This window comes from Alosa pseudoharengus, unplaced genomic scaffold (assembly GCF_046254945.1).
Source record: "Alosa pseudoharengus isolate Yale_2024_CS ecotype anadromous, Long Island Sound unplaced genomic scaffold, YU_APseudo_1.1 YU_APseudo_1.1_scf_2, whole genome shotgun sequence".
Lineage (NCBI taxonomy): Eukaryota > Metazoa > Chordata > Actinopteri > Clupeiformes > Clupeidae > Alosa > Alosa pseudoharengus.
In genome coordinates this window covers 35,395,519-35,412,478 of record NW_027468663.1, presented here as the reverse complement: position 1 = coordinate 35,412,478, position 16,960 = coordinate 35,395,519, and the positions used below count along the sequence as shown (strand labels likewise).

Below are 16,960 nucleotides of genomic sequence, written 5' to 3'. Positions count from 1 at the left end.
GCATGTCCAGGTGTGCTTTACTGCTGAGTCACCCATGGTCATTTTTATCTGTGCATCACTGTAAGCAGACCCAGACTTGTGTACGTGCAGTAAAAACAACAAGTCTGTTGACCCCATTTTCAGACCTTTCTGAGATGCAGCACAGCCTCTTTTCACCATCTTGCAGCAAGCATACAACTGACTATAGACCCTTTCAACAATAAAAACAAAAACAATGCTTGAACGTTCTATTTGGTTCCCAATCTACTTCCTCTGCATTAAGATAACATATGGAATGTTAAAACGGAAGCCTTGTGGGGCCAACTATGATGCTGATAATGGAACTCTCTTGAAAGGGTCTATATGGTTCTGCTATTGTAAACATCTGACTTGAGACAGCTAATGAGTCATGTTGTTATGCATATTGTCATGGTGACAGAACTGCCTTTCGACTGCATGATGTTTGTCTTCTTTGGTATATATATATTTGGCCTTTTATGCCTTTAATTGACAGGATAGTAGAGAATGACAGAAAGTGAGTGGGAGAGAGAATCGGGGTGGGATCCGGAAAGGACCACGGGGCAGGAATCGAACCCGGGTCGCGGGGGTACGGTGCAGGTGCCCCAGCCAGTTGCGCCACAGCTGGGGCGATGTTTGCCTTCTTTTAAAAGGTGTCATTAGACACAGCTATTATACAATAATAATAACAGAATAATTCCAGTGAAAGTCATCTCAGCCTGTAACGCCCTATGGCCCAGCAGCTCAAATGCTGTTTTGCTCGCCAGAGTGCATGATGGCAATCGAGCAGCTGAGTCCGACAGAGCAGCACAAATTCGCCACTAAATTAGAACATTCAGTGGCCTGACTCGGACTCGCCCCGCTCTGCCCCAGCCTGGACGCCTCCAAACCAATCTCACGCCTCTAACCCATTAACCTGTGGCTCGCACGGAACAGGCCACCGCCAATCTGCACCTTGGCTCGCTACCCGAGTTTCCATGTCAACCAGGGCCAAGTCAGCGGCATGCAACCCAAATCCATCTCTGGCGGTGCGCTCCGCAGACGTGGCCGAGTGAGTGAGTGACCGCGCCGAGCGGCTGGCTGCCCTTACCGGCTGGTCGGCGCGGTTGATACCCACGAGGAAGAGGGACTCGGCCATGAAGAGGCTGATGCAGAGGTTCTTGTGGATGGTGTTGCGGTCACTCTGCAGGCCACGGAAGAAGCAGAAGGTGAAGATGCAGATGAGCAGGCAGACCAGCGACAGCAGGATGCCCACCCACGTGATCACGTCCAGCAGCAGCACGTGCATCGGGTCTGCTTTCTGTAGGAGCACATAGGAGAAGAGGGTAAGTGTGTGTGCGTATTGGGGGGGTGGTGGTGGTGGGGGGGGGGGGGGTTGCAGTCAAAAATAGTGTAGAGGGAGTAGTGGGAGCACAGAAAGAATTTCAGCACAAATCGGAGTGATGAAAAGGAATGAGGACAGCTGGGGGAAAAAAACACAAGCGTCACACACAGTTGAAAGGAAACAGAAGTGAGGACTGAGAGAGAGAAAGTCTCAGTTGCAATGTTGCGCTGCACATCAAACAGGCGTCGAGTGTCTATCTGTGTATGCATGTTTCCAAAGCAACCCTGCAATTGGAAGAGAGTCAACAAAGGGACGAAGGTCACTGCATTTCTATATGTGTATTTGCATTAGTAACATGCTAGATTATGCATGTATACATGGCATTTCCATGACATTTACAGGGCCATTCATACAGACTAGTCTTGTGGTCTTTCAGACCAACTACACATACAACATGGCTCCTGTCAAGCTACTCTTCACGGCTGCCTCCAGCAGTCTTTTCATGATTATACGTTATATTTCATCTGTTCTGCTACCTAGTGTCTAAGCACGATGTCAAAGAAAGACACCAACCTCAGTATGGCACACCATGGATTAGTGCGCACTATTACCAACGGTGTAAATGTGAGCAAGTGTGTACCTTTGTATTAGTATGTGCAAGAGTACATGTATTACAGTGTGCATGCCCTGGTATGTGGATTAATGTGCACATGGTTTCTTTCAGACTGTGTGTATGCACTGATGTGTATTAGAATATGTGAGGTTTGTGTGTGTGTGTGTGTGTGTGTGTGTGTGGAGCAAGTCTGTCGGCTCCATCCATCAGTGGCTGTGACCCGGGCTGGCCCTGTGTTAGGCCAGTGAGTGATGGATCTACTGCTCCCCCTCTCCCGCCAGCGCGCCCAGAGATTGCTGCCAAGGCACAGCCAAGCGTGACCCCTCCGGAGGCAGCCGCCTCACACACACACACACACGCACACACAAGCACACGCACACGCACACACACACACACACACACACACACACACACACACACACACACTGCCCTGATGCTGCACTGCCCTGCGCTGGGGCCCAGAGATGTACGGGGCACCGCACAGAGATTTGTGACTCCCCACTTTTGGGGGCAATTTTTTCTGGATTATTTCTGACCCAATTCTGCTTTGAGGAGTGGCTGTGTCCAGGACCTAGTTGATTATTTCTGACATTATGGTGCCACTTCACTAATGTGTGTGTGTGTGTGTGTGTGTGTGTGTGTGTGTGTGTGTGTGTGTGTGTGTGTGTGTGTGTGTGTGTGAAGAGAGAGAGTGAGAGTGAGAGTGAGAGTGAGAGAGAGAGAGAGAGAGAGAGAGAGAAAGAAATAAAGAAATAATGTGGCCGTGTGTATGGAAAACATCTGGAAACTTCTGTACATGCGCTTTTGAAAGAAACTGTGTAATAAAAAAGATAAACTAAAAACTACACTATATCTTTGAAATTCAAAGGACAGGTCTTAAAAATCCTCAAGTTTTCCAGCGATCGTTTTACATAAGATGATTATCAAAGCAGAGCAGTGTGCCGCCTGTTGACCCTCACCTTGACCTCCACGTGGGCCATAAGCACGGCGAAGTTGGTGAGGTGGGTGCAGGAGCAGCTGGTGTGTGTGCGGTTGGTGCCCAGGAGCCGGCAGTCCTGTGTGGACCAGTGGCCCGTCATGGTGCGCTTAGAGTAGCTCCAGAAGGAGCAGTTGGGGTTGAAATTCTCCTCGGAGTGCTGGGGAGGGAGGAAGGGAGGAGGAGGAGGAGGAGGAGGGAGGAGGAGGAAAAAACAGATCCCTGATCAATAGGAACAAATCACTGTGAGAGCTGGCAGCCCATCAGTCAGAGCCTGTTCTGTGAGGAGACGCTTCTGGAATCAGCTCACCCTCAACCCTCCAACCGACCCCCCCCCCCCTCTCGACGGCTGCCTGTCCTTTATAAATGCCACGTTCCAGCGTTTCGGAGTCGTTACTTTGCTAGGGCAGTATTCTGTTCTTGCAACGAATGACACAAAGCATCCACTTCTTGAAGGCTGCGCCCACAAAGATCAAAGATAGCAGTGAGCTCTGTCATTGTTTTTATTTTGTCCTTTCATGCTTTGTCTCTCATTTAGGTTTTTAATCTCACTGCTCTTACTGAGGAAGATGAGACATGAAGATGCTGGTGGTGGGTAATAAGGCGTCGAGGGAAAGGTCTCTGCCATCTCACTGTAACTGATGCCAATTACAGCTGGAGCGTGAGACTGGGCTTTATGCGGGCGTAGCTTTTGATCCATGGCAAGTAAGTGTAGCATAGCATTAAGGGTTTGGAGCAATCATTTCTTTTCATTCATGGATGAGCTTCCTGCTGCACACCTGTGGCACTAAACTATGATCTCAGCCGTTGGAGCTCACTTCCTGATCGTGTAGCAACGACACTGCCAATGGGAGTGTGAAAACGCACCCCTGGCATACATATGGCTTTCTGAAACCGAATATACTGGGCTACATAACATAAATCACAAAGTACACTTTTGAATGTGTGGGAAGTTCCTCTTAGTCATGCATCAAATATCATACATATTCATACAACATCATTCATATTCATGTCAAACATATTGCAGTACAGCAAAGTACAGTAACTGTATTTAATGTTTTATGACATCTTTCACATTTGATTCACATCAATATTGTGCACCTAAAATAAATGATTATACAATAATAGGAATATACTTTCACCTGCACATGCTATGTCTATAAATGCCTGAGAGTGTAGGTGTCCAACAGACCTGCAGGTGTTTGACAGTGAAGACCACAGGCTCCGACAGGTAGACCTTGTTGGTGTCTTTGTTGATGGCGGCGGTGATGACGGGCGAGTTGACGATGAGGGAGTAGTTGGGGTAGACCGCCTCGCTGCCCAGCCTCACGCTGGCGTTCTCGGTGGACAGGTACTGACCCAGGTGCTTGTAGAGGACCAGCGCCATGCGGATCTCTCCTGGAACACAGAGAGGGGCACGAAGCGTGAGGCCCAGAGGTGGCCACTCGGTTAGGCGTCACGTGGCTTTTCGGCCGAGCCACCGTGAAGTGTTTGACTCGCTGTCTGATCTTGCAAAGATTTGTGGGAAAGTGGAAGCGGCTGTGCATTCTCCTAGGTTTGCTGAAAGGGCTTTTTAGCACGCCAAACATCTGGCAGTTACCACCCAGTCAGCGTGTCCACCCTTTTTCCATTCACAGACTTCATAAAACAATACCAATTCAAGCTATTGGTTGCGGTGAGGCCTGGACCACATATATTTGACTATTTGAATATTTGACTTGAATAAAGTGTCTGACTGTTTAGGAATAGACTGGTCCATATGAAGACAGAAAGATGAACATGTAATGGTTCTTGATGTAGGAATGTTTAGATTGTATCTGCCTCACATACTAATATGACACAGGCCTGGCTAGCGTTGTGCATATCTTTGAGGGCCTTCAGTAAACCTTGTGAAATGTTCCACTGTTATTCCATACTGCACATGTTTCACTAACAGTACAGAGGGAGGGACTGACAGGAGGACGGAGGAAAGAAAACGAAGAAGAAAAAGAGTGAGAGAGAATGGAAGAATGGCAAAACGAAAAGAGGAATGTGTAGAGACATAAGGGAGACAGACGGAAGACAGAAGCAAAGGAAAGAAAAAAGTGAAGGATGAAAGATGGAAATGAGAAAGAGAGAGTGAGTTCCTTACCGTTCCTGCCATGCTGTTTGAGGGTGTTTGCAGAGAGCTGGATGGAGTTGCCATGGAGCTCAGACTGGGGAAACGTCAGATCAGCCAAGCTCCCATCTGTACTGAGGCGAGCCACTTCCAACTCTGCCCAAACACAAGCAACACAATATGCACAAGCAAAACACGTCAACACAATAATAACACCAGATGCACACAAACACGCACGCACACACACACACAGAGACAGACAAACAGACACACACATGCACACACGCACACACACACATGGAGCCCAGGCTCAGCCAAGTTGCCACTCTGTGGGCGTACCTCAGACCCCCGACTTGAAGCTGAACTGTCCCCTCCAGCTTTGCACTGAAAGCACCACCGATACGGATGCTTAAAATAAGATTTCCATCCATTCAGCTCATTACACTCTCTGTGTCTCTGGGCCTTTCTCTAGTCCTCCAAATGGATCATTTATAGGGGGGCGTTTTTGTATAATTCACAAATCCAGGTTTGTCATGTGATTGAAGTTTAATGTCTGAGATAAAGCATGCTAATTGGAAAGTAATTAGAGCTGCGCTGTGCTCTCAGGCATATGATGAAGGATTTCACAGCCGCATTGCATCTTTTAATGTTTCAAATGAACTCCTCTGGTTTCCAGGAACTTTCAGATCTGTGTTACGTGTACAGCACTGACATGCCAGTGGAGATTGGCAACCTACACGCTCATCACAGGACAAACCTGCACAGCAGTCCCGTCAAAGCCCTCACAGGTAAGTCCCGCCACTTGGAAGCCATCTTGGCAATGCCTCTGGGCAGCTAAATGAGTACTGAATGAAGTACATTGCTAGAATCACTGTTTAAATCTGACCTAAATTGCATATCCAAAAACCCCCTAAAATACGGCCTAAAAGAATGTTTGTTTGGGTTTCTTTGCTTACTGCGCATGTGCCACATTTCTGCATGGTTATTATTAGAGTAACAAAATAAACACGAACGAACGCGCAGGAAATCCAGTGACAGATTCGCCATCTTTGGCGCTACAGAGCCTCCCATTTTCCTTTCCTTTCCAACCTCTTTGGGCCAGTTCACTATCGCTGTCAGCATCACTAAAGTCCCATTCTGGGGAGAGAGCCCCTCCTTTGGTCCTGCATCTTTTGGCATCCTTCCACAAGCAAGAGCGTTTTCCCTCCTCCTCTCTTTCTCAAGATAAGCCCTCTTCAGAGAGGCAGGCAGCCTCCTGCTTCAGTCCCCACCCACACACCCACCCACCCAGCCAGCCAGCCAGCCAGCCAGCCGGCATGCCAGCTCACTCACCAGCGTACCTCGCCTCCCCACCCGCGCCATGCCATGCCACGCCACTCCTCCCTGCTCCTCTCCACCCCTTGCCTCTCACACAGGACCACGGAGGAAGGATGGCTGTGTGTCGTGAGGAGTGGAGGAGAGCTGCGGCTTGGCCACATGAGATAGCAGCCTCACATCTGTGTCAAAAAGGGATCTGAGAGCTCTCTCTCCCCCTTTCCCTGTGTGTGTGTGTGTGTGTGTGTGTGTGTGTGTGTGTGTGTGTGTGTGAGAGAGAGAGCGAGAGAGTGAGAGAGTGAGACAGTGTGTGTGTGTGTGTGTGTGCAAGAAAGAGAAAGAGAGAGAGCGAGAGATGGAGAGAGAGAAAGTAGCGCTCAGTTATATATAATACACTACAGTACTGCTGTGAAATGCGAAAAGTCTGCATATTAAAGCAGAGCACTGCACAAACAGCTAGATCAAAAGCTAGAGCGCAGCCTCTCATGGTGGCAGAGGAAGAGAAGAGAGAGAGAGAGCGAGAGAGAGAGCGAGAGAAGGAGGAGGGAGAGAGGGAAGAGAGAGAGGAAGACAGAGTGGAAGACAGACTGAGAGATCGTGACACAAAGAAAGAAGATGAAGCATACAAACAGTGTATATATACGCACGTACAGAACACACTGCATATGCGTGCACACATGGTCCCACATACACACTTCATTCAACACACACACACACACACACACACACACACACACACACTCACAGTTGTGCACACACACATACGCACACACACACACACACACAAATTTCAGTGCACATGTGTGTGGAAGGAAGCAGCAGGAGTGTTCACGCTGTGCTTAACCTAATTAGCTGAATCTCGTCTCTACAAACACTCTGTTTTATACGAAAAACATTACAGTCATTATAATCTGGGTTCGCCACTGATGTGGCATTATCCCATCAAGCCGCTATATTTACATCGCCGCTCCGCTGGTTTTGTCGCACAAATAAGACAATATCTGTGCAGCCCCCACCCCTCCCCTTCGGGTGCCCACTTTTCCGGCGTGTTCTGGCTGAGCCTCTGTGAAGTGCTCAGGGTTTTATTCTGGATATCTCGCTATTGAAAAGCCTGAAAAGAGCTTCGAGCAGCAGGATGAGAACAGACATGGAGGGAGTTGGGGGCGGCAGGGAGGAAAAGAGCGGGAAATAAACGAGGAGAGGGGGAGAGAGATGAAGCCTCTCTGAATAAGGGGATAATCAGAGCGATTTTTGTTTGTAAGATTAGCTGTGAGGCAAGATTTAAGATTTCAGATCAAAACACCCAAGAATTTGAGTCCTAAAAACACTCACACTTTTTGTTCCTAACCCGAGGGCTATTGCATCTAAAAACTCAGATTAGTGAGTCAGAAAATCTCAAAGAAGTTCTGCTGAAGATGTCTCGCTGGCTCTGGCTGGGTGTCAGGGGCTGATGCCGCACCTCTCTGCGTGGCACAACGATTTTCTTGGTGACAGGGGGGGCGCCAGAGCCAAGACGCAGTTGAAATGTCAAAGTCGTGTGATTAAGCAAGACATCGCAGTGGAAAAAAATGCACAATGATAGAGAGCAACAAAATCTCCCCTCCCCCAGAAAGAAAGCCCCACAGAGCTGGAAGGGGTTTCCCTGCGAGACCTATTTTTCTCTAACAAGATGCATGTGAACTGGCCTTGAGTCCTGTAATGCAGGGATAAATTGTTTGCCAGAGACGATAAATTTCCTTCTTTATGCTCGCTGGAGCCGCTGGAGCAGAACGGACTAGTTATCATGGCTCCCTGAGCACCAAACCGCCTCTCCCTTTCTTCAGCCTTCTCTTGCCCTCCTCGCTCCAGCTCCACATTCAGCCCCCCTCTTCCCCTCTTCCTTTAGCCAGCGCTCGTCCTCTTTTCTGTGCCTCCATGGCGCTTTTCTTCCCATGGTCACCTTTTCACCACATCAGCCTATTTTCTATGAAGTCCTAGTCCTGTACCACATCCATCCTTCCGCCCTGTTTCTCTGCTCTCGCTCTCTTTCTCTCTCTCTGCTCTTCATTCCCTTCTTCACCCACCCACCTTCTTGTTTGCATTTTGCCCCCCTCTGTAGCCCACCTCATCGAACACTTCCTCTCTACTGTGCCAATAATGTATCTGTATCTCTCTCTCTCTCTCTCTCTCTCTCTCTCTCTCTCTCTCTCTCTCTCCGTCGTCCTCACCCTGAGCAATTGTTTCATGTGTGCCTGGTGGCGGTGGATCTGTAGTCAGGGCTTTTTGATTATTCCCTTTGCTTTGATTTGATGTTTCACACTTTGCTGAGCATCAGACTCCATTAAGGCTCTGTGCTGCTGCTGCTGCCATCTCCGCCGCTGCCTCAGTGACTGCCGGCACAGCCCGCATTCTGTGTTCTGAGCGAGTGTGGGGGAATCAGGCGCACCTTGCAACATTCCATTTTATACCCTCACACCTCAACTCTCTCTCTCTCTCTCTCTTTTTCTCTCTTTTTCTCTCTCTCTCTTTCTCTCTCTCTCTTCCTCTCTTGTGTTGTAACACTCTCTGCATCTCACACCTCCTCCCGTGCCAGGTGTATAAGTGGGTGTTATTAACGTGGCTGCTGGTCGCCGTGTGCTTTCAACACGTCCTCGTCTCAGAGCTCGGAGCCTGCTGCGCCATGCTCTGCTGTGCTTCCCCGCGGTGCGCCGCTCCAGCGTACTCCCAGTTGTCTGTATGGGCTGTCTGACCGTGATGGCTGGTCCAGCACTCTCCCAGACTCACGCTCAGGCCAGCCCCACTTACTGGTTTTCTATGGCCAGGCTTTTAGCTATTCATCACAGCAGTGCTGAGTGGCCGCGGTAGCCTCGCGCGCTCTTCTCTAACGAGGAGCCCCTCAGACATGTGAAGAGTTGCGTGCTGCCTGTGCGAAGGCCGCCCCCGCACCGGAGGCCTGGACTCACCGGGCTGTGGGCCGTCTTTAGGGAGGGGGGCTTACTCCATGACTCATCGCTGTGCAGGCTCCACTGCATGCAGTACACACACATGTGCAGACTGCAGTGGTTTAGTGTGACGCATGTCTGACTGGAGTCAGGACGCCCTTCACAATCTGAGTCAGAGGGATGCTCACAATAAACATTGTGTGTGCAGCTCTACATGAGTGTATGTTTGATTTCCTAATGCACAGACATTCCCTGAATAGGCCTGCTGTAGTATTGCCTCAGGTTGTAAGTGTGTGTGTGAGAGAGTGTATGTGCGTGTGTGTGTGTGTGTGTGTGCGTGTGTGTGTGTGTGTGTGTGTGTCTGTGGGTCAGAACAAGTATCAGGTGAAGATAAAACTCATATATTAAAAAGATTTATGCAGACAAACATATGTGTGCGTGTGTGTGTGTGTGTGTGTGTGTGTGTGTGTGTGTGTGTGTGTATGTGTGTGTGTGTGTGTGTGTGTGTGTGTATGTGTGTGTGCTGTCTGGACTCACGGATGTTGTCTGCACTCTCCTGCACGGTGTCAGTCTTGAGCAGGTTGTCGGCCAGCATGAAGGCTCCGGCCTCCATGGTGTCCAGCAGCAGGGTGGCTGACCTCAGCTGCTCCCCTGTGGCCAGCTCCCTCCAGGCTGGCTGCGCCCGTGTGGTCAGCAGGTTATTCACCGTGTTCACCATGGCCTTCAGAAACACACCAGCACATACACAGAGATAGAGAGAGAGAGAGAAAGATGGAGAGACAGAGAGAGGGAGAGATGGAGAGAGACAGATAGAGGGAGAGATGGAGAGAGACAGAGAAATAAAGAGAGAGAGAGAGAGAGAGATGGAGAGAGACAGAGAGAAATAAAGAGAGAGAGAGAGAGATGGAGAGAGACAGAAATAAAGAGAGAGAGAGAGAGAGAGAGAGAGAGAGCAGGAGTCATTACACTGGGGGTTAATTCAAATTCTGTTCAGTGAATGGACTGAAATGCATTTGAGCTCATTCCGCCAGCTTCAGTTCGCCTCTAATTTCCCACAAGGAGTTTCTCCAGCAATGAATTCCATTTCAATGGGATGCCAAAGGTGACTGAACTGAAGTGGGGATTCATTCAGTCTCGGGGTTATGGAGGCTAAAGTAACAATGGCCATTTGACTTTTGTTAAATTCCTGTGGGGCCATTTAATAGTCTTAGGCCAGAGATATGGCTATAATAGATTCATTAAGGAGCAGGGTAGAGGCCCTTTTTGGTATGTGGAGAGTGTCACTGTATCATGGGGCGTGTCAGAGCATGATGCTACTGAGCCATCTGAGTCAAACAGGACTAGAAAATGTATTACATTATTTACTGCTATCATGGTAATAATTGTTTTTTAGTTAACAGTGGGAAATGAAGCATCATGCATGGTGCAACAGAATGTATATTATATTATATTATATTATAGTAAACAGCACTATAATATAAAATATAATATAATATAAACTATATTGCCAAAAGTATTGGGTCACCTGCCTTGACTTGCATAATGAACTTAAGTGACATCCCATTCTTAATCCATATGGTTTAATATGACGTCGTTCCACCCTTTGCAGCTAGAGCAGCTTCAACTATTCTGGGAAGGCTTTCCACAAGGTTTAGGAGTCTGTTTATGGGAATTTTTGACCATGGGATGTCACTTAAGTCAAGGCAGGTGACCCAAAACTATAATATAATATAATATAATATAATATAATATAATATAATATAATATAATATAATATTTATTTGCATTAGTTGCAATATTTAGTTGCTGTAGACAAAATCCAAATCTGCCAAATCTGTTAAAGGTAAACTGAAGGGAGTGCAGACAGGTGTGTGGCCCCAGTGGACATGGTGGCCAACAGTAGGGGGGTCTGCATCACATCAGTGCCCTAATCAAGTTCCACTGCCTCTCTGGGACCATTAGCACCAGCTATTTTTTTATGTGGCTTCATCATGGGCGTCATCATCAGTTTCCGGCAGATTAGTAGTGGTGGCTCTACATGATGGAGGTGGAGCTTTAATTGCTGTAAACTACTCCCCCGAGCGGGACGGAAACACACGCTTCTGCCCCCCCCCCACCCCCCACCCCCTTCATTCTGCGAGTCACCTTGATGTCACTTTGTGAGGGCCCTTCTCCGCTCGCCCTCTGTCTCCCCTTCTCCCCTGCCTTTTGTCCGCATGTCACATTGTGGCGGGAGTCAGAGGGTCACGGTGGGTTTGGTGAATATATAAATGAAATGAGGGGATCTCAGCATGCTGTCATGTGTGACCTCGTCTCCAACTGCACAGTGATTCCCCACAGAGCCCCGCGACTCTCCCAGAATCCATTTCCCCGCGTCTGCTGGCTGCGCTATAAATCTGTCATCTGCTGGGATCCAGTGATAAAACACGGCAGTTCATAGCGCAGGGCTATGGCTCCACCGGGAGCTCTGCAGTGCGAAAATGAAAACAGGTGCCATCAAACACATCACACACACACACAAGTATTGAGGCATACGTGCACACATTTAATAACACATACACAGCACATTCACACAGACACACACAGACACACAGACACACACACACACACACACAAACACACACACACACACACACACACACACACACACACACACACACACACACACACACACACACACACACACACACAATGACTAAACTGTATATATACACTCGAGCACACACACGTTACTGTGAAGACACACACACACACAGGTCCCAGTGGGGAAAGAGGGTAGAATGAAAGGATATTTTCTTATTGATGTTGGTGACATTGACTGACATGAGCGCTCTCTCATCACTCACTGCCAGGCAGACAGGCAGCAGCAGCAGCAACAGCGGGAGCGCAGCTTCTCCTTCTCCCTGAACTCCCCTCCCTTCCCCTCCACACTACACCAATGCTACATACTAATCTACTCCTGCACACAGCACTTAACAGCCACGCCACTCACACACTCACTAACACACATTCGCTTTCTTTGGTAATATCTGTATTTCTGAAGTATCTGCAATGTGTGGGTATGTGTAAATGTAAAAATATAAATACATTAAATTCAATGAATTTGCCAATTCTGCTTGTGAAAAACCTGTTTTTGTTAATGAAATGCAAACATTTTGTCTTAGAGAGCTTTGAGGGGGGATTCCTAAAAGTCATGATAATTTTGAGTAAACTGCCTATTTGATGTGCCCCAGTTATTAAAGCAGCATCTAAGTGCCACAATTACTTTCATGGACTCTCTCCTAGCAGGACTGAGCTCTAAGATAACCATGTTAACCTGAACTGTCACTGTCTGTTTCCTACCAGAATTTAAATCTTAACCCCCCATCCCCCATGCCCACCCCACCCCACCCTACCCCCCTCCAGTCAGGCAGTGGACTGGCCTCCACCGAGAGAATGGACTGATTTTAGATGACTCTGTTTTGTCGTATTTTACTCAGAGGGACGACTGTGTGCGCTGAGGCACATCATTCTGCTCCAGTTGCCTTCGTTGTTGCAGAAGAAGGGGCACTGCGTGGCACAGCCTCCACATTCAGCACCGTGCCCTCCATGGTAGTGGGGACGTAGCATACGCCACGCAACACCCACTTCAGGACACGGCGCAGAGACGGCCCTGTCCATGTTCAGGAGGCTTCAGACAGCACTAGACACTGACTCTTATCTTACTGCATTCTCAGGGCAGAGCAACATGCGAAGACATATATAAGAGATATATAAGAGACATACAGTCCGGCTCTGCAAAAGGAGCTTCTTCAAGGCTGTGGCACGCTTAGTTTGAACATTTTCAATATGCACTGCAGAGGCAAACACAGATACGCACGACACACGACACACACACATACTCACACACACACACACACAGACACACACACACACAAATGCACGCATGCACACATACTGTATATACATACACACAGCAAAAAGGACAAATACACAGATGCAGACATGCATACACACCTACACATACATGCTCATTCTGCACTATCTTTTAGCTTCACTCTTCACACACACATACAGTACACACGCACACACACACATACAAACACACACAGTCACACACGCACAGTCTCACACACACATATACACACTCATATTCATCACAGGCACTTTCTGTGTTCATATACACTGCACTGGAGATAGGACACACAGACACACAGCCACAAAGCCACACACACACACATACACACACACACACACACACACACACAGTGCTAAATGGAGCAGAACTGAAGAGCTTTGAAGCTGAGTAGCTAATCCAGCGTAAAGGCTACATCAGGCTAGCGCAACAGCACAAGCTCACTCCGTCACCACCCCCCCCCCCCCCACACACACACCCCCCCGCCCCCAAAAAAACCCTCACATCTGTGCAGGTTGGCTTGCTGTGTATTACTTTAGATGTTTGTATGTGTGTGTGTGTGTGTGTATGTCAGTGAGAGGGAGACTTCTGCTTGTGGCCATTTCAAGCCTCACAATGAGAAGCTGTGGGGTGGCTGACTGTTTCTTACTGCACCATGAATTCTGGATATTACACTACGCTGCTACCAGCAACACCTGCCTGTTAAAACATGAATTAAAAATCAATAAGCCGAAAGGTCCCTCCACTGCACCCCCACCGCCTATTGATCCCTCTGATCTCACAGAGCCTGGAGACTCCATAAATCTCTACGCCAATCAATATGCGGCCAATAGATGACCAGAGGACAACCAAAAGAAGAACAGCGGGTGAATCTCAATATCACCACTCCCTCAAAAATGGCTCTGTCTCAACGCCCCTTCTGGACAAACAGGCATCCATCTGGTCGAACTCTTTGCATGATGAGATGGTCTTCTAATCACCACTGATTTCCTCCTCTTGTTCCCATTTATCAGAGGCCTTGCTCCCTCGCTTCCTCTCTCCCTCTGTTTCTCTCTCCCTCTCTCTTCTCCACATCAGTGAAATTAAAACATAATCAGGACCACAGAATTAATGATTCCCGGCATTATGAACCAAACACTCTGGCTGCTGTTCTAATCCACTAATTACGCCCAAAGACAATGAGTGTGGCGAGAGGACGCGGGTCTAATCAGAAGGTAGAAGCCACTCTGGAAGGGGTGTGTCTGTTATAGAGGACCTGCCTGGTCTCACTTCCCTAATGATGAACGCTTTATTAAGAGCAATCATTAGGAAAATATAGTCAGCCCATCCGGGATGAAAGAGTTTTTTTTTGAGTGGCCCCACACTGAAGAGTAGGAGGCAGAGGCAGAACAGTGTTGGTGCATATTGTGTTCACTGAACAGTTTAACTGAATATGTGTACACAAGTTCTTTTGTGAGCTTGTTCTTTATATTGCTATTGATCTGTTTGCTGTGTTTGTGTGTCGGGGCGATTACTATTACTACTTGGCCTGTGTGTGTGGATCAGTATGCACATTGCACGTCTATGCACGCATGTGTGTATGTGTGTGTGTGTGTGAGATTGCATGTGTGTGTGATGAGTGGGGGTGGGGGGTGTCTGTGTGCATGTCAACTGCAGTGAAGTGTGCTTGCTTTCTCTGGCTGCTCTCTATGACACTGCTGACCAGTGCTGACAGTGATGCTTTCACAGGAGAAAAACTGCTTTGCATGGATGCAGCAAAAAGTGCCAGCCTCGAGAAACGGTCAGAAAAGCTCACTGGATTTACATAGATGAGTGCTGAGCTCTCCCTCCCTCTCTCCTTCTCTCCCCCTCTCTCTCCCTCCCTCCCTCTCTCTCTCTCTCGCAACTCTTCACCTGGACACAGACAGCCAGACTAATGTCTGATGCGAATGCCCACACACACCACCAGCAAACACAGTCTCATGCTAAACATAGCACTAGCTCTCTAACATACTGTAGCTTCCGTGGATTTAACGAAAGCCTTGACAAAAGACCAGGGAGAACACAGACACATTAATGTCATGAGATCGTAGTCCAGGCTACAGTGATGCCTGCCACAATGACTCTACATCAGTGCTTCCTAGTGAGAGTCTCAGAGTGACTGTACTGTCAACCAAATGCATTGAAGGATTAGTGCACTTTGCTTACCTGAATGAATTGTCTGCAGGCTCTTTCTCTCTTCTGAAGCTGCAACACAAATAATAATAATAATAATAATAATTAATAATATTTAATATTAATAGATAGATACAGAAGCAAGCCATAATTATCCAATTCCCAACCTGTCTTGTATCTATTGGTGCTTAATTACTACCCCTGTTTAAAATGACGGAAAATTATAAAATGGCATCATTACAATTACCATAATAATCGGGCACATTGCTCACTCCAAGTTTTAATTTGAATATTAAATAACTAATAGACATAATGTGTCCTTCATGTTTTTTTACTCAAAGTGGACTGGTGAGTCAAGCGCTTCCTCTTCGGGGAGATGCCCACCGCACACGTAATTAAAAGAGCCAATATTTAACACACGTAAGGCATGTTTTAATTGTGCACTTGACCACAGAGGTGTCTCTGGAGCATCTCATTCATGTGTGCTGGTGGTGGCGCACAGGGAGAGGGGGTGGGGGGGGGGTGGACTGGGGGGTTGAAAAGGAGGAGGGGGCAGTTTTGTGCGGCGTCCATGTTTGTTGTCTTTCATGTGGGCCGTCTCTGGTGAAGTCCTGGGAGCGGGCGACTCATCTCTTCTCTAATTTGCCACGCGCGCGCGTTACATCAAGGCCCCGCCGCTTTCCGCTCGCCAGCCAACTGAGCAGGAAGTGCTCCCCTCAGGACCGCCCTGGGCTTTGATCAGAGCGAGACGTCCTGGGGCTCACACACACACACACACACACACACTCACAGACACACACACACACACACACACACACACACACACACACACACACACAGATGCTCACAAGCACATACTGACAAACATACCCATGCATACACACACATGTGAGCACACACACACACCTATGATGTCTGTGTAACTCGGTAATTTAGTCCGATACACAAAAACATATACACAAAGAACCATGCACACACACACACACACACACACACACACACACACACACACAAGCAGTTGCTCACAAGCACATACTCACAAACATACCGATACATACACACATATGCAAGCGCACACACACACACACACACACACACATACACGAGCACACACGAGCACACACACACACACACACACACACACACACTTTCTTTCACAAATTCACTGAAGATACCATTAGGCTCTCTCGCTCCCCTTTTACTCCCATCTCCTTTGAAACGGCTCCTCAAACACTATGGTCAGAATGGCTGCTGAACTCTTGTCAATCGGAGAGGAGCGGAGAATAAAACTGTGTTCCGGAGCTGTCTTTGGGAGATCACTCGGAGACACTGAAGCCGAGCTGGAGGGTGGTTATTTTTAAAGGCCGGGGAAAGGAGAGATCGGGAGGTCCGAAAAGAGACAGCCCAGCGCCTTCAAATGGGCTGCAGCGAGACGGAGAGCGGGGGGGCGGGAGTGTCAGAGTCAGAGCCTCTTGAAAAAATAAAATGTGGACGCCTGCCTTTTAGAATCAGGCTGATGTTTACTCCGGTCCATTCAGCCCCAGCCGTGAGCTGAATTAATAATGCTAACTCCACCGCTTCAGATGTGTGTGTGTGTGTCTGTGTGCGTGTCCACATATGCTTGTGTGTCCTTTTGTATCAGCGTGCCTGTGTGTCTGTGTGTGTCCA

General features: G+C 48.1%; 1 protein-coding gene across 1 annotated transcript in view; it reads right to left on the bottom strand.

The window, feature by feature from the left end:
• The window catches only part of adgrl3.1 (adhesion G protein-coupled receptor L3.1), a 92,876-nt gene that overhangs the window by 15,232 nt on the left and 60,684 nt on the right, over positions 1-16,960 (bottom strand). Inside the window, exons 11-16 of the mRNA XM_076294794.1 lie at positions 15,326-15,364; positions 9,781-9,964; positions 5,042-5,164; positions 4,103-4,308; positions 2,894-3,070; positions 1,088-1,297 (exon numbers count right to left, since the gene is read on the bottom strand). Coding sequence (XP_076150909.1) covers positions 1,088-1,297; positions 2,894-3,070; positions 4,103-4,308; positions 5,042-5,164; positions 9,781-9,964; positions 15,326-15,364 — 939 coding nt within the window. The remainder of the gene's footprint in view (positions 1-1,087; positions 1,298-2,893; positions 3,071-4,102; positions 4,309-5,041; positions 5,165-9,780; positions 9,965-15,325; positions 15,365-16,960) is intronic.